The sequence below is a fragment of the Scyliorhinus canicula genome, chromosome 4, assembly GCF_902713615.1.
Source record: "Scyliorhinus canicula chromosome 4, sScyCan1.1, whole genome shotgun sequence".
Classification (NCBI taxonomy): domain Eukaryota; kingdom Metazoa; phylum Chordata; class Chondrichthyes; order Carcharhiniformes; family Scyliorhinidae; genus Scyliorhinus; species Scyliorhinus canicula.
In genome coordinates this window covers 186,398,916-186,421,693 of record NC_052149.1, presented here as the reverse complement: position 1 = coordinate 186,421,693, position 22,778 = coordinate 186,398,916, and the positions used below count along the sequence as shown (strand labels likewise).

At 50.0% G+C, this 22,778-nt stretch overlaps 1 protein-coding gene across 6 annotated transcripts in view; it reads right to left on the bottom strand.

The window, feature by feature from the left end:
* psd2 (pleckstrin and Sec7 domain containing 2) overlaps positions 1-22,778 on the bottom strand; it is a 275,923-nt gene that overhangs the window by 194,153 nt on the left and 58,992 nt on the right. For 5 of the 6 annotated variants that reach the window (XM_038795695.1, XM_038795693.1, XM_038795694.1 and 2 more), the window contains 2 exons: positions 7,045-7,094; positions 3,997-4,682 (listed from right to left, as the gene is read on the bottom strand). The exons of the other annotated variant lie outside the window; for it this stretch is intronic. In XM_038795695.1, the coding sequence (XP_038651623.1) occupies positions 3,997-4,592 (596 nt within the window). In that variant the 5' untranslated portion in view covers positions 4,593-4,682; positions 7,045-7,094. The remainder of the gene's footprint in view (positions 1-3,996; positions 4,683-7,044; positions 7,095-22,778) is intronic. 6 annotated transcript variants of the gene reach the window in all.

Sequence of the window (22,778 nt, the reverse complement as noted above, 5' to 3'; positions counted from 1 at the left end):
AGTTCAGCCACCTTCAGGCACAGGAGATGTTGCCAACAATGTGTGGCACTCAGGCCAATACTGAAAGGATGCCATCCGCAGTGGAAGGCCTGGGGCGAGACATCAGAGTCATGTGTAAGGTCATCCATGTCTTGGAACTCACTGTGCTGTCCATGGCTGAGGAACAGGACAAGAGAGCCCAATCACAGGCGGACATGTTCTGGGTGCAGATGGACATTGCTGCAGCACTCCAGAGCTTGGCCCATTCACAAAAGGTCATGGTTGAGGGCATCGCAAGCATTGGCCGGGTGCTGACTAACCTTAGCCAGTCACAGAGGGATATGTCACTGGTCCAGAGGTACATGACCTAGGCGATGAAGAACATGGCTCACTTGCTAAGGGACATGACATGACACAATCTCAGTGCGCCATGGCTGAGGGCATCAAGACCATGGTTAAGTTGAGGCAGGCCTCTAAGGCTGGCAGTTCCAGGTGACGGTGGAGCCTCCGAAGCTCACTCTGGCCTCCCCACCATCCCATGGAGTAGCCCAGTGGCCAGCAAGCACCCTGAGTAAAGAGGAGGTGATGGGGTCGATGCCTCCCATATCAGCTCTTCTGAAAGCCCCCCACATGACACTGGCGCGTCTCATGGGCAGCAGACAGTAGACTGACACGTTGTCACCTGTGAGTCCTGAAAGTGGGCCCAGCCTGCCAAGCCCAGGGCCTCCAGAAGACAAGTCAAGCAGCAGGCAGCCTTCACTTCTGATGTTATCTGGAGTAACACCTAGAAGAAACGATACGCCACGCAAGAGTAGGAAGATAGATAACGCTTCAGTTGGCATGAGTGTTGTAGATAGCAAGAGGGAAGGGCACGCATACTGTAAATACTCATCATTAAACACTTTTGTACCACCTGTCCGACCTGCCTCCAACCTCTGATTCATGGGTGTGAAGGATGGCGGGGGTGGAGGGGCGGGGGGTGGAGGGCTGCTGCTGCATGGCAGGGCGTCCATGACACATAAAGGTCCCACATGATTATACTGTCAGTCATCGAGAAGTGGCAGGGCTTGGGAGCAGCAATGTGAACCCACCTTGTATGACAGCATCCTCAATGAGTGAGCCCAAACCGTTCACCATCTCCCATAATCTCCCCTCACTCCCCTAACATTTTTGGGCCAGTGAAAAGGAATCCCTATCACACATGCAGGGTTATCACTCTCGGAGGTGGAGCTCTGGGATTCTGTTATCACATTTGGAGGGGGGAGGGGGAGCTGTGGTAGTGGGAAGGAGTGAGAGGCTAGGGGGAAGGTGGAATAAAGGACTGAAGGAGAGGAAGGGGGTGGTTTTGCATGGTGCTGTTGGCACGGGATGTATCGGTTGCTGCCGTTGCTGACAGGGGACCGGAGCTTCGGAACCAGATCGGCCTTTTTAGGCCGATGCTCAATTCTCTACCGGATCAGGAAACCTGCTATTAGGGACAGGCTTCACAAAACCACGTTGATAATGCCTGGTCTTGAATTTTTCAAGTACCCTGCCACAACATCTTTAATTCTAGCATTTTCCTATGACAAATGTGAGGCTAACCGGCCTATAGTTTCTTGCTTTCTATCTCCTCCCTTTTTGAATAAAATAGTAATATTTTCTATCCTCCAAACCACTGGAACCTTCCCTGAATCAACAGAATTTTGGAAAATGAAAACCAATGCATCAACTGTCTCATTTGTCATTTCTTTCAAGGCTTTAGGGTGAAGTCCATCTGGACCAGGGAATTTGTCAGCCCGCAGATCTAACAATTTGCTCAATACCACTTCCCTGGTAATTGTAATTTTCCTGAGTTCCTCTCCCCCGTCCATTTTCTGATTTACAGCTATTTCTGGGATGTTACTTGTGTCCTCTATAGTTAAGACAGATGCAAAATATCTGTTTAATTAATCCATAGCCTCAAAATCGGAGAATCCAGGCTCTTATCTTCCTCTAAAATCCTCTCATAAATCGGCGAGACAACCCCTCCCTCCAACCTCATCACCAACAACACCTCCTCCATCAACAAAGAAGGTATCACCAGAAATGTCAGAAAGATCTTTTTCTGGCCTGCATGTCTTTGTGCAATTAAGTTTCATTCTTTAATTAAGTTTCATTTTTTAATAGGTTAGCAATTAATCCTACCTCATTGCACAATAACAAGTCTGGTATAGCCATGTTGGCTCCAAAACATGGACAAACTCCAGTACTATTTATCCCAACCCCAACCAGCTCACCTCGCAGCTTTTTTTCTTTGATAGCAGCGCATATACACTCACTCTAGTCGAGGAGCAGGGAGTGGTGGTGGTGGAGGCCGATGTGGATTGTATTTGCGAATTTCAGCATATGAGCACTTAGTACAGTACACAGCACAAATGAGGAGGAACAAGTATTGGTAGAATTGGATCACTTGCCACTGCTGTTTGTCATTTTTATAAATGACCTGGAAGAGGGTGTAGAAGGATGGGTTAGTAAATTTGCAGATTACACGAAGGTCGGTGGAGTTGTGGATAGTGCTGAAGGATGTTATAGGATACAGAGGGACATAGATAAGCTGCAGAGCTGGGCTGAGAGGTGGCAGATGGAGTTTAATGCGAAAAAGTGTGAGGTGGTTCACTTTGGAAGGAGTAACAGGAATGCAGAGTACTGGGCTAATGGCAAGATTCTTGGTAGTGTAGATGAACAGAGAGATCTCGGCATCCAGGTACATAAATCCCTGAAAGTTGCCACCCAGGTTAATAGGGCTGTTAAGAAGGCATATGGTGTGCTAGCCTTTATAAGCAGGGGGATTGAGTTTCGGAACCACAAGGTCATGCTGCAGCTGTACATAACTCTGGTGCGGCCGCACCTGGAATACTGCGTGCAGTTCTGGTCACCACATTATAGGAAGGATGTGGAAGCTTTGGAAAGGGTTCAGAGGAGATTTACTAGGATGTTGCCTGGTATGGAGGGAAGGTCTTACGAGGAAAGGCTCAGGGAATTGAAGTTGTTTTCGTTAGAGAGGAGAAGGCTGAGAGGTGACTTAATAGACATATAAGATAGTCAGAGGGTTAGATAGGGTGGACAGTGAGAGTCTTTTTCCTCGGATGGTGATGACCAACACGAGGGGACATAGCTTTAAAGTGAGGGGTGATAGATATAGGACAGAAATCAGAGGCAGTTTCTTTACTCAGAGAGTAGTCGGGGTGTGGAATGCCCTGCCTGCAACAGTAGTAGACTCGCCAACTTTAAGGGCATTGAAGTGGTCACTGGATAGACATATGGATGAAAATGGAATAGTGTAGGTCAGATAGGCTTCAGATGGTTTCACAGGTCGGCGCAACATCGAGGGCCGAAGGGCCCGTAGTGCGCTGTAGTGTTCTATGTTGGCTGGAAGTCCAGCTCAAAGGAGGTAATAAACCAGGCAGAAACTGAGACTCAGCAGTCATTGCCTCATTTGCTGTATCAACACAGAGCCACAAAGAAGAAAGTCGGTGACACAGACCGTACACTTTGACCAAGAGTAAGTGTGGAAGCAATCAAACTTATACCACAAAATGATACGGTAAATAAAATATGGGTTAACTGGCAATCATGAGTTCTGATATTTGCCAGTATTTATAGCGTCTACATCTCAAAAGTGACAAGTGCATAATTGAAATTGGCTTTCATCAATTATCATGGACAATAAACAATTAAAACAAAATGCAATACTATCACAAAATCTGAAAGAAACAGAAAATTCTCTTTGTGTCTTGGATTGACAGCTTCGGCAGTACTTTGCTTTTTTAATAAAAGTGTGGCTTGAATATCGTAATAATGCATCCAAAATAGCTTTTGTATTTTTTAAGCGCCCAATCATTTCCACTGTTCCCTTTAAGTCTGAAACCATAAATTTGATTGGCATCAGGACAACTATTATAATTGCAAAATCAAGTGCTGTTGCCATTATCAGCAGCATATATCTAGGTAATTAGGGAACCTCAAAACCCAGATGCATCTCCTCCAAGTAATTACCTTTTCTGCTCCTCTTCTACATATCGTTTCGTCTGTGCATCCTTTCCACATGCTGTGCTTCTCTCCAAAAAAATACTGTCTTTTTTCTCAGCCAATTCCATGAGTAAGAAATTTTCTGATCTTTGGCCTGTATCCTCCCCAACTTTTAAGTCACAACTGACTCCATTTGCCAATGTTCCAGTCACTCCCTCAGCAATTTTGTCATTGGGACATTTCATGCTTGTTTCTGCTATCGCTTCAACCTCAAGTGTGAGACTAGAAGTATTCTTCCTGTCTGTGCCATATTCTTGGCCTGACTGCTCAGGCACTCTTTTTATGGGCTGTATCTTATGTTCTTGTTTGGTTATTGTTCCCAGATGATCAGCTGCATGGTTTGATTCCTCATCTCCTATAAGTGAGCTTTTATCAGAAGTTGGCTCCTTCGCAGTTATACCTTGTGTGCATTCAGAGTTTAATGCATCCCCATTTGGAGCTTGACCTGTGGCTGTCAGGTAATTTTCACTTCTGTTTTGAATAGCAGTTTCTTGCACCAAAGTATTGAGCTTATTCACGATACTAACGCCAGGGGTACAAGGGGCATTCTTTTCTTGGCTCATGTCAAGACGTTACAGAAGTTAGGCAATCTTCCAGTTTTTGAAGTGTACTTTTGTTATGTCACTTACGATTGATAATGGTGAAACTTAAACCTGTAGGAGAGAAAAATACATTTTTTCTGAATGAACAGCCGAGAGCTCTGAAAACCTAACATAAATAATACTAGTGAGCAGACAGATTATTTAGAACACAATATTTTACAGGAAATAGTAATTGTGGGAAGAATAGATTAATTTACATTACATGATCAACAATATTTTCAAAAAGTGGAAAATACTCAAGAGGCCAGGCAGCTTCTGTGGAGAGAGAAACTGAATTAGAAAGCTGGATTTTACACTCCCCCATCAAAGTTGAAAGGGGGGGTGGGGACTTATTAAATCCAGTGGACAATCTGTCCACTGCCTTCCCACCTGTCCTTGCTCCCACTTCAATTTTACCAACATAGCTGAAAGAGTGTGGTTTTTAAACCATTATTTTGAAATTAGTTTTAAAAGTGTTTAAATGCTGAAGGGGTTAAACTCTTCTGTATTGTTCTTTGTTACACAAACAAGCTGTTTAGCTGAATTTGATAGCTGCAGGAGGCATCCCAAGCACGCATCTCACTTGTGATGGGGCCATGGGAGAAGATAAGCAGCAGATGGTCTTTCATAAGAATAATAAGGAACAATGTAGGATCTTTTCACAATTTTTGCAGCAGTGTCAAGTTATCTGAAGAAAAGACATAATCGTCCAGAATTGTTGTTGGAGTGGGCCATCTACCTTGGAAAGAATAGTCTTTCAGCTTGTGATTGATAGCGCGTTCTTAATAACAGGGAGCCGGTGATAAATATTGTGAGACAGCATGTACGTGTCTTTGTACTGATTGGATTTTGAAATTAAATAGGCATGCACCAGTGATAATTGATTAATCGTTCTCATGTACCAAGCATGGCGTAACCTTAATCGATAGTCATGATGGGGCATTGGTAACTAGTAATATATGACTGGTATATGCTAATTTCTTTAACTGAATCTGAAGTATAACTGTCTGTATAATTCTTAAATCTGAGCTCCCTGGCATCCCAACTTGGAATGCCATTAGCCCATGCTCTAGCATTGTAATAAAGATCAAGTTTATATCTCCAAGAATCTTCATCTGGGTCCTCGTGAGTGGGAAAGTGAAATACATTAAAGCTGAATAGCTGTACTTTTCTCAGCAACAATATGATGGCATAGGGCATCCCCCACACCAGTGGGCCAATTGATGCTCTTAGGTGGGCAATCAATGCCTGCTTAAGGGCCCCACCCCACCACTATTGGGATTTAACCAATGGAAGGACAGGCCCATGTCAAGTGGCTAACCCAGCAGGTTTCCCCGCAAAAGCTATTGGTGAACAGTGGAGTATCTCAAAGTTTCCCCCGTAATCATCGGGGGCAGCCAAGGCTCCCCATCCCCAATAAGTTGCCTTCTCATGCGCAAATGGCAGCCTACCCACCCTCTTCACCTCATCCCAACACCACTACAAGCAACCCCCCCCCCTCCCCCTTGCCCTGGACTGCAAGCTTGGCACCCTGCGAGACAGTCAAACATTTATACCCTAATCAAGATCCAGCTCCAAATGCCTCTGTCCCAAAGCTGGAAAGTGGTCACTCTCTGATTGATCAGAATCTCTCTGCCGTGGGACCTCCTGATCTAGAAGTGCCAAAATCTGCCTCAAGGCTGTTAAGGGCCAATTGTTCCCATCATCAGGCCAATTATTGGCCAAAAGGAAGAGAATTTATCACCTTGTTTAATTTAGCCCAGCATTTGAAGTTAATAACCTTTCATCAAAACTGTGAAAAGTTAGATACAATGGGCTGGATACGTCTGCCACACCCGCCGCAAGGTCGCCATGGACGGGACGGGGACTATGTAAAGGTCTGCTAATCTCGAGTGGGAATTTCCGGTCACCCAGTGGGTGTGACCAAAGAATCCCACCCAGTGGGTTTTAAGTAAGTGAAAGAGGATGTTGGAAAAGGGAAAAAAAGGAAGGATTGGGTGAAAGGCAGGAGACAATGCGCGAGAACATTTGGGAGAGTATGTTCTCCTGCCAGAGCCGAATTGCCACTGTTTCAGGCAGCGATTCCCAACTCTTCACAATGCAAATGTATGCTTGGCGAGGTTTGCCAGCAATTTTGAGCAGACGGCCCAATAGCGAGGTCCAGTGGCTGACAATATAATTCAGCCTCCCACCCCTGAATTTTCTGTGACACCCCCCACCCCACGATCCTCCAAGTACAGGGGTGACCAGGCCCACCTCCCTGCAAAGAGCCCCCCTAAGTGAAGGGACACCCCACAGAAAAGGGACTCTCGTCAGGAAGCAGCCCAGGAAAGAGACCCCTGCCAGGCAGTCCCCCAGAAAATAGACCCCTGTCTGGAAGCTTGAGAGCAGTCCAGACAGAAGCAGTGAAAACAATTACCATTGTAACACTCACCTGGGCATACACCTGTTGGCTCAGATGGAGGAAGCACCACATGTCAATTCCTGGAAAGAGAAACCAGTGAGCTGTGTTTAAACCTCTCAGGTCCTTGTGCTGCAAGACATTCATTCATTTCTCCTACTAGGCTGTGATTGACAGTTTCCTCCCCCCCCCTCCCCCCCACCACACACACACACACAGTTGTCAGCCTTGCTTCATTCATCTTCCATCATGGTTGAATAACTCTGAAGTGCTCTTATCAGAATGTTTATAAACATCAAATACTTCAAAGAGAGTTTTTCTTCTTTTTTTTAATTTAGACTATCCAATTCATTTTTTCAAATTAAGGGGCAATTTAGTATGGCAACTCCACCTACCCTGCACATCTTTGGGTTTGTGAGGGTGAAACCCACAAAAACACAGGGAGAATTGTGCAAACACCAGACGGACAGTAACCCAGAGCCGGGATCGAACCTGGGAACTCCGGGCCATGATGCAGCAGTACTAACCACTGTGCCACCGTGCTGCCCTACTTCAAAGAGAGTTAAGTGCTGTCAATTGCCAACTGACAACTTCAAAATCACTCAAGCGAGAAGGGGGTGATTGGAAAGCACTTAACCCGCTTCGAAGTCATTGATATTTATAAACACTGTCATTCCTTCCCACACTGGATTATTCACCAAATCAGGAACTCCACTACAGGTGCTGGGTGGCAGAGAATCCTGGCTATTAAATGACAAAAGGGCTCATGTTGCAAGGCCAAAGGAGCAATAAAAAAAAATGTTCCCAAGGAGATGTAAATGGCAAAATCATGACCAGCTGCTATCCAAAGAAAGAAAGGGAAAAGGGAGAGAGGAAAAGAGAAGAATTTTGACTTTAGAAAGCTGTTCCTCAAGCTTGTTGAGAGCTTCACTCGAGCACTGCCAAGACCAGAAAAGTCAAAACGGAATGATGGTAGAAAATTACAATGACAGGCAAGGATTGAACAAAGAGAAAATGCTGGAAAATCTCAACAGGTCTGGCAGCATCTATAGGGAGAGAAAAGAGCTAACATTTTGAGTCCAATGACTCTTTGTCAAAAGATTTTTTTACAGAGCAGTCTGTCAATCCGCATCTCATCTCTATACTGTAGACAAGACCACATTGTGAGCATTGAATATAGTGTAATTAATTGAAAGTAAAGCAAAACAAAGAATTTGTGTATCACCTGGAAAGAGTGTATGGAGACTTGGGCAGTGAGAAGGGAGCAAGGAGAAGGACATGTTTCGCATCTCCTGCATTGTCATCGAAAGGTGCCACAGCAAGTGTGACTGAAGAATGGACCACAAAGGAGGAGACAATCCCTTTGCAATGCTAAAAGAGCAAGGGAGGAGATAATGGGCGGGTTTCTCATTTCCAGGATATCCAGATCATGTTCCCCAATGAGACAGAGAATCGGGCGCCGGGTAAAATCGGGAATCGTGCTCATCAATTTGAACTCGATGCTCTGACCACCTGCTGGCGGCGAAAACAAGGTCCACGATGTGTGCTGGCGGGGAAATAAATAATGCAAATGGGACTTAAGGACTCATCACATTAATCACCTATTACAAGGGTCCCTTGGAGGTCTCCCTATTATAGAGGTTCCTCTGGGGTGGGGTCTTCCTATTATAGGTGTTCCTGTTGGGGGTCTCCCTGTTACAAGGGTGTCTCCCTATTACAGTGCTCCCTGTGGGGGGGTTTCTATTACAGGGGCCCCTGTTGGGGGGGGGGGGGGCGGTCTCCCTATTACAGGGATCCATGGGGTGCAGCAGGCCACCCCTGTACTGGGCGAGGGGGGGGGGGGGGGGGGGTAAAGAGAGCATCGAGACAATCCGAGGCTCTGGTGCTGCTTGGCAGTGCGGGGTTCGTCGATTTGCGGTGGGGGGTGAGGGAGTGTATGTAGTATGTCCTCCTTTTCTGTTTTTCTTTCAGATATGCAGAATCCACTCGACTTTGCTTTTGTCTTTTAAAAGCAGATTGAAATGTTGTGACTCTATCTAAAAGGGCACTTTTCAATTACTGATTACATTTCACATACAAAGATTTTTTCTTCCTACCCCAGTAACAAACCTGCTGCTAAATACTTAACAAATTACAATTTAACTTGTTTCAGTACAGCAATTAATGAAAGTTCTATTTTTCAAAGCAATTATCAATTCGGTCACATTTTATGGCATTTTTCTTAGAACCGCACATGTTCCCAGTAAAATGAATGGACAATTTATTTTCAATGCTCACCGCAAAGCAACTTTGTAGCCAGCCATAAAGAGGCCGTGTCCTGAGGCAATGATGCACGATCAATAAATCTCGAAGCGAGATTGGAGTACAATTGAAGGCTTTATTGGACTAGATTTTTCCCCCAGCAGCGTAGGTACAGAATGCGGCAGCTAGGGAGACGCGGACTCTTATACTCCGCCTTACTGGGCGGAACCAGCAGGCAGGCGTCACCAGTGGTCTTACAGTATCAAGTACCTCCAACACCAATGGTCTTACAGTATCGGGTACCTCCAACCTAGGTACCGTAATACCCCTAATACCGACTACCACATTCACCCCCTGTTAAAAAAAAGAGTCCGGCGGGACTGGTGGTCTCGCGTTATACAGTGGTGGAGGTTATGGCGGTACCCGTCAGTAGTACAGTGTCTTGCCTTATCACATGTCACACAACTATTTGCAGTATTCATTTACATGTACATTTCACAATGAAACAATTAGTCGATCGGGGGCCCTGATCGTCCTCTGTGATCGTCGCAGTTTCGCCGTCGATGCAGGCGCCGGCTCGGGCATCGCTGACTCCGGGAGCGTGACCCCGGTTTCTTCAGTAGCTTCATCACCCCTGGGTGGGACTAGTGGAAGGACTGATCCACCTAGGAAGGGGGCCGTTGTGGGGTGCACCGGTGGGAGGGAGGTTGGGGTTGGTGAGCGGGGTGTGGGTGGGGATCCAGCTGGCGTCAGGTCCCGCAGAGAGACCGTATCCTGCCAGCCGTCGGGGTACGCCACATAGACGTACTGAGGGTTAGCATGAAGGAGATGGACCCTCTCGACCAACGGGTCCGATTTGTGCGCCCGCACGTGTTTGCGGAGCAGAATGGGTCCAGGAGCTGCCAGCCAGGTTGGAAGCGAGGTCCCGGTGGAGGACTTCCTAGGGAAGACATGGAGATGTTCATGAGGTGTTTCGTTGGTCGTGGTACACAGCAGTGATCGAATGGAGTGGAGTGCATCAGGGAGGACCTCCTGCCAGCGGAAAACTGGGAGATTCCTGGACCGTTTGGCCAGTAGGACGGTCTTCCAGACAATTCCGTTTTCCCTCTCCACCTGCCCGTTTCCCCGGGGGTTATAACTGGTGGCCTGCTCGAGGCAATGCCCTTGCTGAGCAAGAATTGACACAGTTCATCGCTCATGAAGGAGGACCCCCTATAGCAGTGTATGTAGGCAGGGAAACCGAACAGGGTAAAGATTCTGTGGAGGGCTTTTATGACGGTGGCCGCAGTCGTGTCGGGACAGGGGATGGCAAATGGGAACCGGGAGTACTCGTCAATCATATTCAGGAAGTACGTGTTGCGGTCGGTGGAGGGGAGGGGCCCTTTGAAGTCCATACTGAGGCGTTCAAAGGGGCGGGAAGCCTTCACCAGGTGCGCTTTCTCTGGCCTGTAAAAGTGCGACTTGCACTCCGCACAGCTTTGGCAGTTCCTGGTGACGGTCCTGACCCCCTCGATGGAGTGGGGCAGGTTGCGGGTCTTGATAAAATGGAAGAATCGAGTCACCCCCGGGTTGCAGAGGTCCTCGTGGAGGGTGCGGAGCCGGTCCGCGTTGGCACATGTGCCGCGGGATAGGGCATCAGGAGACTCGTTTTGCTTCCCAGGATGATACAAGATCCCATAGTTGTAGGTGGAGAGCTCAATCCTCCACCGTAAGATCTTATCGTTCTTTATCTTGCCCCGCTGTGCATTATCGAACATGAAAGCTACCGACCATTGGTCAGTGAGGAGAGTGAATCTCCTGGCGGCCAGTTAATGCCTCCAATGCCGTACAGCTTCTACTATGGCCTGGGCCTCCTTTTCAGCAGAGGAATGGCGGATTTCAGAGGCATGGAGGGCGCGTGAGAAGAAGGCCACGGGCCTGCCCGCTTGGTTGAGGGTGGCCGCCAGAGCTACGTTGATGTGTCGCTCTCGACTTGGAAAGGAAAGAATTCGTCGATTGCGTGCAATGTGGCCTTTGCGATGTCCACTTTTATGCGGCTAAAGGCCTGGCGGGCCTCTGCCGACAGGGGAAAGACTGTGGATTGGATTAGTGGGCGGGCCTTGTCTGCATAATTGGGGACCCACTGGGCGTAATATGAAAAAAATCCCAGCCAGCGTTTCAGAGCCTCGGAGCAGTGGGGGGGGGGGGGACTCCATGATGGGGCGCATGCTTTCGGGATCTGGGCCTATAACTCCATCATGTACTACGTAGCCGAGGATGTCTAGACGGTCGGTGCTAAATACGCACTTCACCTTATTATAGGTCAGGTTAAGGAGATTTTGGGTATGGAGAAATTTGCGGAGGTTGGTATCATGGTCCTGCTGGTCATGGCCACAGATGGTGACGTTGTCGAAGTACGGAAACGTGGCCCGCAAACCGTACCAGTCAACCATTCGGTCCATCTCCCATTGGAAGACCGAGACCCCATTTGTGATAGCGAAGGGAACCCTTAGGGAATGGTAGAGCAGCCCATCTGCTTTGAATACAGTGTACTTGCGGTCATCCGGGCAAATGGGGAGCTGATGGTGGGCGAATTTGAGGTCCACCGTGGAAAGGACCTTGTATTGTGCAATCTGATTGACCAAATCAGATATGCGGGGGAGAGGGTACGCGTCGAGCTGTGTATACCTGTTGATGGTCCAGCTATAATCGATGACCATCCTGTGCTTATCCCCGGTCTTTACAACCACTACTTGAGCTCTCCCGGGGCTGTTGCTAGCCTCGATAATACCTTCCTTCAGTAACCGCTGGACCTCCGACCTAATGAAGATCCGGTCCTGGGCACTGTACCGTCTGCTCCTGGTGGCGACGGGTTTGCAATCAGGAGTGAGATTTGCAAAAAGGGAAGGTGGGTCGACCTTGAGGGTCGCGAGGCTGCAGACAGTGAGGGGGGTATAGGGCCGCCAAATTTAAAGGTTAAGCTCTGGAGGTTGCATTGGAAGTCCAATCCCAATCCCAGGAGTGTGGCAGCGCAGAGGTGAGGGAGGACGTAAAGTTGGAAATACTTAAATTCTCTTCCCTGGACTGTGAGGGTGGCTACTCAAAACCCCTTGAACTCTACAGAGTGAGACACGGAAGCGAGGGAGATTCTTTGATTAACTGGGCGTATGGGGAGGGAGCAATGCCTTACCGTGTTGGGGTGTATGAAGCTCTCTGTGCTCCCGGAGTCGATCAGGCAGGATGTCTTGTGTCCGTTGATGGGCACAGTCGCCGTGGCGGTTGAAAGAGTTCGGGGCTGAGACTGGTCCAGAGTCACCGAGGCGAGTTGTGGCAGAAGCTGAGTTTCCTCGGGCGCTGTGCGGTCATCCGAATTGGGGTCCTGAGACTCCAGCCAAGATGGCGGCGCCCACGGGTCGCACTAGGCCGGGGGTGGGCAAGATGGCGGCACCTATGTATCGCACATGGTCCTTGGGGAACAAGATGGCAGCGCCCGGGGTCCGCAGGTCGCTCGCGGGATCGAAGATGGCGGCGCCCACGGGCCGCACGTGGCCTGTGATGGGAGTTGTGGTGGCAGTCCCGTTTCGGCCCCGGAGATAGCGGCGACCGCCCGGGCCTGGCATACCTCCACGAAATGCCCATTTTTGCCACAGCCTTTGCTGGTGGAGCGGGCCGGGCAGCGTTGTCGGGGGTGCTTGGCATGCCCGCAAAAATAACAGCGCCCCCCCCCGGGATTGCAGGCAGCAACACGGCACAAGCTTGTGGAGGGAATGGGGGCTGCATCGGGGTCGGCCGCAGGTGGGTTCCACGCTGCCCAAGGGGCTGCCGCGCGGTCGGGGACGTATGTTCAGGCATTGCGGGAGGCCACATCTAGGGAGCTTGCGAGGGCCTCTGCCGCCTTGAGGCCTAGAGTCTCTTTTTCAAACAGCCGCTGACGGATTTGGGAGGACAGCATACCTGCAACGAATGCATCCCGGATTAAAAGTTCGGTGTGGTCGTTGGCTGAAACTTGCGGACAGTCACAGTTCCTACCTAGTACCAGAAGTGCGCAGTAGAATTCGTGTAGCGATTCCCCCGGGATTTGTGGTCTGGTCGCGAGTAGATGTCGGGCGTAAACCTGATTTACTGGGCGGATGTAGTGTCCTTTCAACAGGGCCATCGCCGCCTCAAAATCGTCCGCATCCTCGATGAGCGTGTAGATTTCTGGGCTCACCCTTGAGTGAAGAACTTGCAGTTTCTGATCCTCTGTGGGTGTAGTTGTGGCCGTCCTGAGGTGGCCGTTGAAACACGCCAGCCAGTGTTTGAAGGTCGCCGCTGAGTTTGCCGCGTGGGAGCTACGTTGCAGACAGTTGATGCTCCATTCTTCAAATCTAGTCCAATAAATTGATGCACGATCAATAACTTTCGAAGCGAGATTGGAGTACAATTGAAGGCTTTATTGGACTAGATGTTTCCCCCAGCAGCGCAGGTACAGAATGGAGACACAGACTCTTATACTCCGCCTTACTGGGCGGAACCAGCAGGCATGCTTCACCAATGGTCTTACAGCATCGGGTACCTTCAACCTAGATACCGTAATACCCCTAATACCAACTACAACAGGCAACCTCCCTTGACTATTTGCCCCTTAACTCGGTGGCTTGTAAAAAAAAACTTGGTGGCTTACTTGGACAACATAAATCAGAATTTGCTGTGTGCATTCACATGTACAAACCCACATTCTAAAATTTCACAGCACTGTTCACTATGGGTTCCATACCTTTAATCATTAACCATTGTGAAAATTATTTTCAATACAAAGTGCGGTGTAACTTCTATAAAAACTGGCATGGCTCATCCTCTACTCATCCATTTCACAGGGCAGCACTATCAATGTAAGCAGATTCCCCCTTCTGATTGGTATGGAATGATCTGATAGTAACAAATATTTCATAAAGCAAATACACTTAAGAACGCTGTCATTAATATATATATATTTTTAAAATTTAGAGTACCCAATTCATTTTTTCCCAATTGGGGCAATTCACGTGGCCAATCCACCTACCCTGCACATCTTTGGGTAGTGGGGGCGAAACCCATGCAAACACGGGGAGAATGTGTAAACTCCACACAGACAGTGACCCAGAGCGGGAATCGAATCAGCGCCATGAGGCTACAGGGCTAACTCACTGCGCCACCGTGCTGCCCTGTCATTAATATATTTAGCACTAAAGATAAAATCAAAGTTTTATCCGTACAAGTGCATTAATAAATGTAGATAATTAAATTATTTTATTCCTAATATATGTACAGATGCAGCATAGAAGGTAACAATGTTACCTTGAATCATGGGTTGAAACTACTGTAGTGTTTAAAGGTTTATTATTTGAACACAACCCCTCTAAGGTATTAGAAAAGTAGAAACTGAACATAATTGCAACATTACATTGTGGGACTGGTCCTTTCACTTCCGTAACTTGGGAACTGATCTAGTCCAGGCGGATAAAAACAAAATTCTAAATACTCTGGGTCATCTCAATCTGTTTGGGTAACTACAAGGTCAATGAATTAAAAACACTTAAAATTTGGCACGGGTCCCCTTTAAATTGGCATCCTTACTTAGGAGTTTAATTTGAGAAATGGAAACATCATGGTGGGATTCTCCGGAATCCGGCATTGTTCCGTGTTCCCAGAACTGCTGCCGTGATTCCTGCACATGCGCTGGGGGTTTCTTCCCCGCGCCTGCCATGGCGGAGCTTTAAAGCGGCCGGCGCGTTGGGAAACAGTGCCCCCACAGCACAGGCCCGCCCGCAGATCGGTGGGATCCGATCGCGGGCCAAGCCAACGTGGGGGCCCCCCCGGGGCCAGATACCGCCGAGGACTCCTCAGGCCGCCCGCAGAGCCAGGTCCCGCCGGTACAAACCTTGTGTAATTCACGCCGGCGGGGCTAGCTGAAAACGTGCGGCCGCTCGGCCCATCGCGGAGCGGAGAAGCGCCGGGGGGCCGCTGCCAACGGCCCCCGACCGGTGCAGCGCGATTCCCGCCCCTGTCAAAATAACGACGGCGGAGAATTCGGCAGCCGGCGTTGTGGTGATATGAGTGGGAGCACTGCCATTGGTGCAGAGCATTGGTTTCCCATTGACTCTGACTGGTCATGTGCCTCTCGTCTGATTGGCTGGGTCTAGTCATGTGACTGCTCACCAATTGGTCGAGAGGCAAGTAGACCCCGCCTCCGAGGCGGGGTATAAGTACCCAGGTTTCCCGGTGGTCGGCCTTTGTCTGTAGTCAACCACCGGGCTAACAACTAGCTGATTAAAGCCACAGTTTGGATCTTCATCGTGTCTCGCGTCCAATTAATGGTACATCAATTTAATCAGCTAGAATTTTGGAATGGAGCTACGCATCAAGCCTGACTGCCTCCGCACCAGCCCGCATGCCTCAAATGCGCCTGCAATCTTTAAACATTGGCAGACGTGCTTCAACAGTTACCTGACAACTGCAGCCAGCAAACCGTCCAAGGAGCAGAAACTCCACATCCTCCACTCGTGCGTGGTCACGGCGGTATATTCAATGATTGAGGACGAAAACGATTATGACGCGGCCATGGATATCCTGAAAGGACACTTTCTCCGGCCGGTCAATGAAGTATACGCACGGCATCTCCTGACGACTAGACAGCAGTTCCCTGATGAGTCACTCGACAAATTCTACCAGGCCCTCACAGCTTTAGGGAGAATGTGCGCCTGTCCCCAAGTTTCGGCGACCGAGCACATGGAACTTTTAATTAGAGACGCTTATGTTGCCGGCATGCAATCCTCCTCTATCCGTCAACGATTGCTGGAGAAGAACGCTCTCAGCCTAGCTGAGGCATGGGCCTTTGCAACCTCCCTGGAGGTCGCTGACCTAAACGCCGCATACGCCCCCGGCCGCGCAGCAACCCACTGTACATGGTGGCACGCACCACCCCCGTCCTCCGCTGACCCCGACCCCCCCCACCCCAGGCCTGCGCTGCGGGACACTCCGACAAGCTAGCGGGTCCCCGCTGCTATTTTTGTGGCCTCTCCAAGCATCCCCGCCCGCGCTGCCCGGCCTGCTCCGCTCTGTGTAAGAGCTGCGGGAAGAAGGGCCACTACGCGGTGGTCTGCCAGACCAAGTCGGTTGCTGCTGTTCTGCGCAGCGACCGCGGATCGTGCCCCCCCCCCCCCCCCCCCCCCCCCCCCCCAGGGCCCTGCGCCGCGCACCGACCTCTCCGGCCCGCCTCCCGGCCCCAGCAACAGGCCCACGGTCCTCCCGACCCCCGGACCCAGCTGCCCCGACCAGCCCGCAGACGCCACTAACACTGCCCCCAGCTGCCACGAGGTTCCCACGGGCGCCGCCATCTTGGGTCCCGGACGCCACGTGCGGTTCATGTGTGCAGCCATCTTGGGGCCCCGGCTCCACGTGCTGGTCCTGGGCGCCGCCATCTTGGGACCCCGATTCCACGTGCGGGTCCTGGGCGCCACCATCTTGGGCCAACACGGAAGGCCCTGCCAGCGATTACTCTGCCACCGAGGATGACCTGGAACTCTCGCCACGACTTGCTTCCATCACTCTCGACCAGTCGCGATCACGCTCGCTCGCCAAGACTACAACAACGATCCAGCTCAACGGACACAAGACGAAATGCCTACTGGACTCCGGAAGCACGAAAAGTTTCGCCCACCCCGGCACGGTAAGACGCTGCACGCTCCCCATCCACCCCATTGGCCTCGGGTTCACACTCCGTCCAAATCACCGGGTGCTGCATAGCGGACCTCACGGTCCAGGGGAGGGTTTTCAAAAACTTCAAACTCCTCATTCTCCCCCGTCTATGTGCTCCAGCACTCTTGGGCCTGGATTTCCAGTGCAACCTGCAGAGCTTAACCTTCCAATTCGGCGGTCCTATTCCCCCCCCTTACTGTCTGCAGCCTCGCGTCCCTCAAAGTGGACCCACCTTCCTTGTTTGCTAATCTCACCCCAGATTGTAAACCTGTCGCCACTCGGAGCAGACGATACAATGCTCAGGACCGGACCTTCATCGGGTCCGAGGTCCAGAGGCTCCTTAAGGAAGGAGTTATCGAGGCCAGCAACAGTCCCTGGCGAGCCCAAGTGCTGGTAGTTCGGACTGGGGAGAAAAACCAGATGGTCATTGATTACAGTCAGACCATCAACAGGTTTACGCAGCTGGACGCGTACCCTCTCCCCCGTATTTCCGACCTGGTTAACAGGATCGCGAAATACAAAGTCTTTTCCACGGTGGACCTTAAGTCCACCTACCACCAGCTCCTCATCCGTGCGAGTGACCGCAAGTACACCGCGTTTGAGGCAGATGGGCGCCTCTACCACTTCCTCAGGGTTCCATTCGGTGTCACAAATGGGGTCTCGGTCTTCCAACGGGAGATGGACCGAATGGTCGACAAGCACGGTTTACGGGCTACCTTCCCATACCTCATAACGTCACAATGTGCGGCCACGATCAGCAGGACCATGACATCAACCTTCAAAAATTCCTCCGAACCGCGAAACTCCTTAATTTAACTTACAATAAGGATAAGTGCGTGTTTCGCACCGACCGTCTAGCCATCCTTGGCTACGTAGTGCGTAACGGAGTGATAGGCCCCGATCCCGAATGCATGCGCCTCCTGATGGAACTCCCTCTCCCCAACTCCCTCCAATCCCTCAAACGCTGCCTGGGCTTCTTCTCCTATTACGCCCAGTGGGTCCCCAATTACGCCGACAAAGCCCACCCCCTCATCCAGTCCACCTCCTTTCCCCTGTCGATGGAGGCCCGCCAGGCCTTTAGCCGCATCAAAGCGGATATCGCAAAGGCCACGATGCATGCTATCGACGAGTCCCTCCCATTCCAGGTCGAGAGCGACGCGTCTGACGTAGCTCTGGCGGCCACCCTGAACCAAGCGGGCAGACCCGTGGCCTTCTTCTCACAAACCCTCCACGCATCCGAAATCCGCCACTCCTCGGTGGAAAAGGAAGCACAGGCCATAGTCGAAGCTGTGCGATATTGGAGGCACTATCTGGCCGGCAGGAGGTTTACCCTCCTCACAGACCAACGATCAGTGGCTTTCATGTTCGATAATGCACAGAGGGGCAAGATCAAGAACGACAAGATCTTGCGGTGGCGGATCGAGTTGTCCACGTACAACTACGATATCTTGTATCGTCCTGGGAAGCTCAACGAGCCTTCCTATGCCCTATCCCGCGGTATCTGCGCCAGCGCGCAGATTGACCGCTCCCTCCACACGGACCTCTGCCATCCAGGGATCACTCATTTTTACCATTTTATTAAGACCCGCAACCTGCCCTACTCCGTTGAGGAAGTCAGGACTGTCACCAGGGACTGCCACGTCTGCGCCGAGTGCAAACCGCACTTCTACCGCCCCGAACGAGCGCATCTGATCAAGGCATCCTGCCCCTTTGAACGTCTCAGTGTAGACTTCAAGGGTCCCCTCCCCTCCAACAACCGTAACACATATTTCTTGAGTGTTATCGACGAGTACTCCCGCTTCCCTTTCGCCATTCCCTGTCCCGACATGACCACAACAACCGTCATAAAGGCCCTCCTATCCATCTTCTCCCTGTTCGGTTACCCCGCGTACATCCACAGCGACCGGGGGTCCTCCTTTATGAGTGACGAACTGCGTCAATTCCTGCTCAGCAGGGGCATAGCCTCTAGCAGGGTGAACAGTTATAACCCCCAGGGTAACGGTCAGGTCGAGCGGGAGAATGGCACCATTTGGAAGACCATCCTGCTGGCCCTACGGTCCAGAGATCTCCCTATCCCCCATTGGCAAGAGGTCATCCCCGACGACCTTCACTCAATCCGGTCTCTCCTCTGTACTACCACTAATCAAACACCTCATGAACGTCTTCTTGTTTTCCCCAGGAAGTCGTCCTCAGGATCCCCTCTCCCGACCGGGCTGGCCACTCCCGGGCCCATCTTGCTCCGGAAGCATGTGCGGGTGCACAAGTTCGACCCGTTATTTGAGCGAGTCCAGTTACGCCACGCCAACCCGCAGTATGCGTATGTGGAGTATCCCGACGGTCAGCAGGATACCGTCTCGCTCCGGGACCTGGCACCTGCCGGCGTGCGGCCCTCTCCTCTTCCTTCAACACCCCCCCCCACCCCAATTCCCCCCAGCGCCCCCCGCGCCCCCACGACCCAGCGCATATACCCCCTCTTCCCCGATTACAGCGTCTCCACCACCGGCCCAGGGTACGGAGACACATCTACGACCGACGCTCCCGGAGGCAAGGACGACCATCGGCCCGACGTCACCGGCTCCACTGCGACGGTCCACCAGAAGATCATGGGCACCCGACAGGCTGATCGTGACCATCTGATGCAGCCATGGGACTTTATTGGACTCTATTGTAATATTTTTAGTATGTAGTATTGTTTATTTTTGCCACAAGCCAGTGGGCAGACCATATCTTCGATTATCCCTACTCATATCACCAGTCCTCGGACCCCCCCCCCCCCACCGTCTTCCCCTCACAAACCCCCCCCCCGCCTTCTTTCTCCACAAGGGGTGAATGTGGTGATATGAGTGGGAGCACTGCCATTGGTGCAGAGCATTGGTTTCCCATTGGCTCTAGCTCGTCTGATTGGCTGGGACTAGTCATGTGACTGCTCACCAATTGGTCGAGAGGCAAGTAGACCCCGCCTCTGAGGCGGGGTATAAGTACCCAGGTTTCCCGGCGGTCGGCCTTTCTCTGTCGTCGACCACCGGGCTAACAACCAGCTGATTAAAGCCACAGTTTGGATCTTCATCGGGTCTCGCGTCCAATTGATGGTACATCAGGCGTCAGGGCGGAATTCACACCGCATTCTCCGGCCCAGCTGGGAGGTCAGAGAATCTTGCCCCATATTTGTACAGAGCGAGTGCCGACTTCAGTCTGAGGTTAGGGTACAATGTTAGGAATCTTATTCTACATCTTACCAGAACTTAAATAGTTACACAAAATATCTGAAATGATCTGGGACAAATCAAAGCTGAAATACATTTTAAAAGGGCCAAATTCAGAGGAATTAGTTGCAAATTTATATAAATCCACTTGGAAGTTTACATTCAAGAAAGTGCTAGTTAATGAAAAATGGAAACCTTTAACTACTTGATGAGACCATCAATTCACACGACACGTGGTTAGAAGTGAACAGTGGTTTTAATCGTCTTACAACAGAGCCTGCCTGTGACGAGATGAACTGGCAGGCAGGCTCTCAGCATCAACCTTTATACATCCGGTTAAGAGGAGGAGCCATGGGTGGAGCCCAGTACAAGCTCCTCATCTCCTCCTATGGGTAGAGCCGCGCAACTACACGTGGCCCAATACAATATACAGGTTCAACACATGTTGTACAATACAGTGTGGATTATTAGTATTTATAATTCACCACACTACTTACTGCAGAGCAGGCTTAATAGACACAAGCCAAGCACTTCATGGCTGGAAGGCATAGGCAAGAAAAAGACCAAATGCGAACAAGATAATACCATGTGAAATAAATAAACAAAAGACTACAAATCTTGAAGATGGAAAGAGGAGGGGAGCTATGGTCACAGCCAATTTGCATGTTAAGTGATTAAATCCCTTTCTCTTAATGAGGACCACTGGCTGACCTTTGGAGGCCTTGATGGTCACATGCGTGCAGTCTATGAGACTTTGTAACTGAGAAATCCAACGATGGCGCAGAATCCTTTGGTTTTCATGACCTGACTGTTTGCATTGTTTCTGAAATTTTATGTACTGATTGGATTTCCTGAAGAGGGGATCTGTCACTACCTTGATGTAGTAATGTGTAGCAGATGCACATCTTCGGTGAACCCTGGAATGAACCTAGGCATTGAAACTCAGGGCCAAAGTTACCTTGAGCACTACTTGCATCGGGTAACCACCAATACAACTGATGTTCACATGCTCCACCATCACGTTGCACAAATCAATCATGGCCTCTTGAGGTTCAGTCATTGGCAACACTACCGCACATTCGGCTATGTCTACGGGCTACCTTTGTTTCCGCGCTGGTGTCTGCTTGCAAACCTTCTGCAGCCTTCTGCCACTTTCCCAAAAAGGGTGCCTCTGCAGGTTGTGTTGATGGGTAGACTATCATCTGTTTATAATACGAGTAGTTCATCATCATCTGCATGTGTATTATAAGTTATATGTTATACTGTTGTAGTTCTAGCATCTGACCAACAGGTGGGGCAAATATGCAGTCCCAGGACCTGAATGCACTATGTGTTCCATCAGAAGATGTTTGTCAGGAGTTGAAAGCAGTCGCATATTAGATCAGCTCTGTGGTATCGTAGTTTAAGTTAGTGTTAGATATTTATTTTCCATCTTAGACATTTTAGTTATTCATTAGTGTAGCGTTAATAATAAATAACTTTGTCTAATGTTCTTTGTTCACACGGCAATATTGAGATTCCACATCAGCCCAATAAAAGAACATTACACAGGTGGCCAGGAGGTTGCTGTGGGCCTGAACCTCGCCCATCTATCATGTTCTCCACCTCCATGGATGTACTTCCTCTGGAATGTAGGGTGCCCCTGCCACCATGGCACTGCCATTCCGACTGGGATATCCATCTAGTAGATGCCACAAAGCTGTCCAACATCCCATTCCCCCAGGCCCCTCTCCAGTGAGTCACTTCCAGGAGCATGATAATCTTATAATCATAATTATAATCATTTATTATTGTCACAAGTAGGCTTACATTAACACTACAATGAAGATACTGTGAAAATCTCCTAGTCGCCACATGCCGGCGCCTGTTCAGGTACACGGAGGGAGAATTCAGAATGTCCAACTTACCTAACGTCTTTCAGGACTTGTGGGAAGTCCACACAGACACAGGGAGAACGTGCAGACTCCGTACAGACACTAACCCAAGCCGGGAATCACACCCAGAACCCTGGCGCTGTGAAGCAACAGTGCTAAACAGTATGCTACCATGCCACCCTTAGGCCTCAATGATAAATAAATAGCTGCACAGCTATTCCTTTAGAGGAAAGAAGGTAAAAAAAAACTTCACTGCATGGCTGCCAAAGGCAGCAATACCAACAGTTGCAACCCTTTAAAAATCGCCGGGGATCCAACTCCACTGTTTCTCCCATCCATTAAAATGTGGAAGGGTCTGTAACATAAGGTTCGATTGCCTCCTTCACAAGCTCAGTGCCTCTCTATGGTTCATTGTGGAAATGCAAGCAGCATCCACAGATAACTTGCCGTCTGTTCCTCATTGCATTTGGCCCTGTCTTGAAGACTGGGGCCTGAACAAACACCATCGGCAGGATTATCCGTTCCTGAGACTAAGTGTTGATGCCGGGGCAGGATTTGTGGACTGGTGCCGCTAGACTGATTCCGCTACTGTTGAGGGGCTATCACTGATGCCATGTGGAACGCCATCGAGTCCAATGAAAAACGGTACGGGATTAGCCAGGTCCGTGATTGACACTTGGGAGGCTGTCATGCTGCAGCTGCATATACACATTACACTCCCCACACATACTTATCCCAGCCAACAATATGGCAC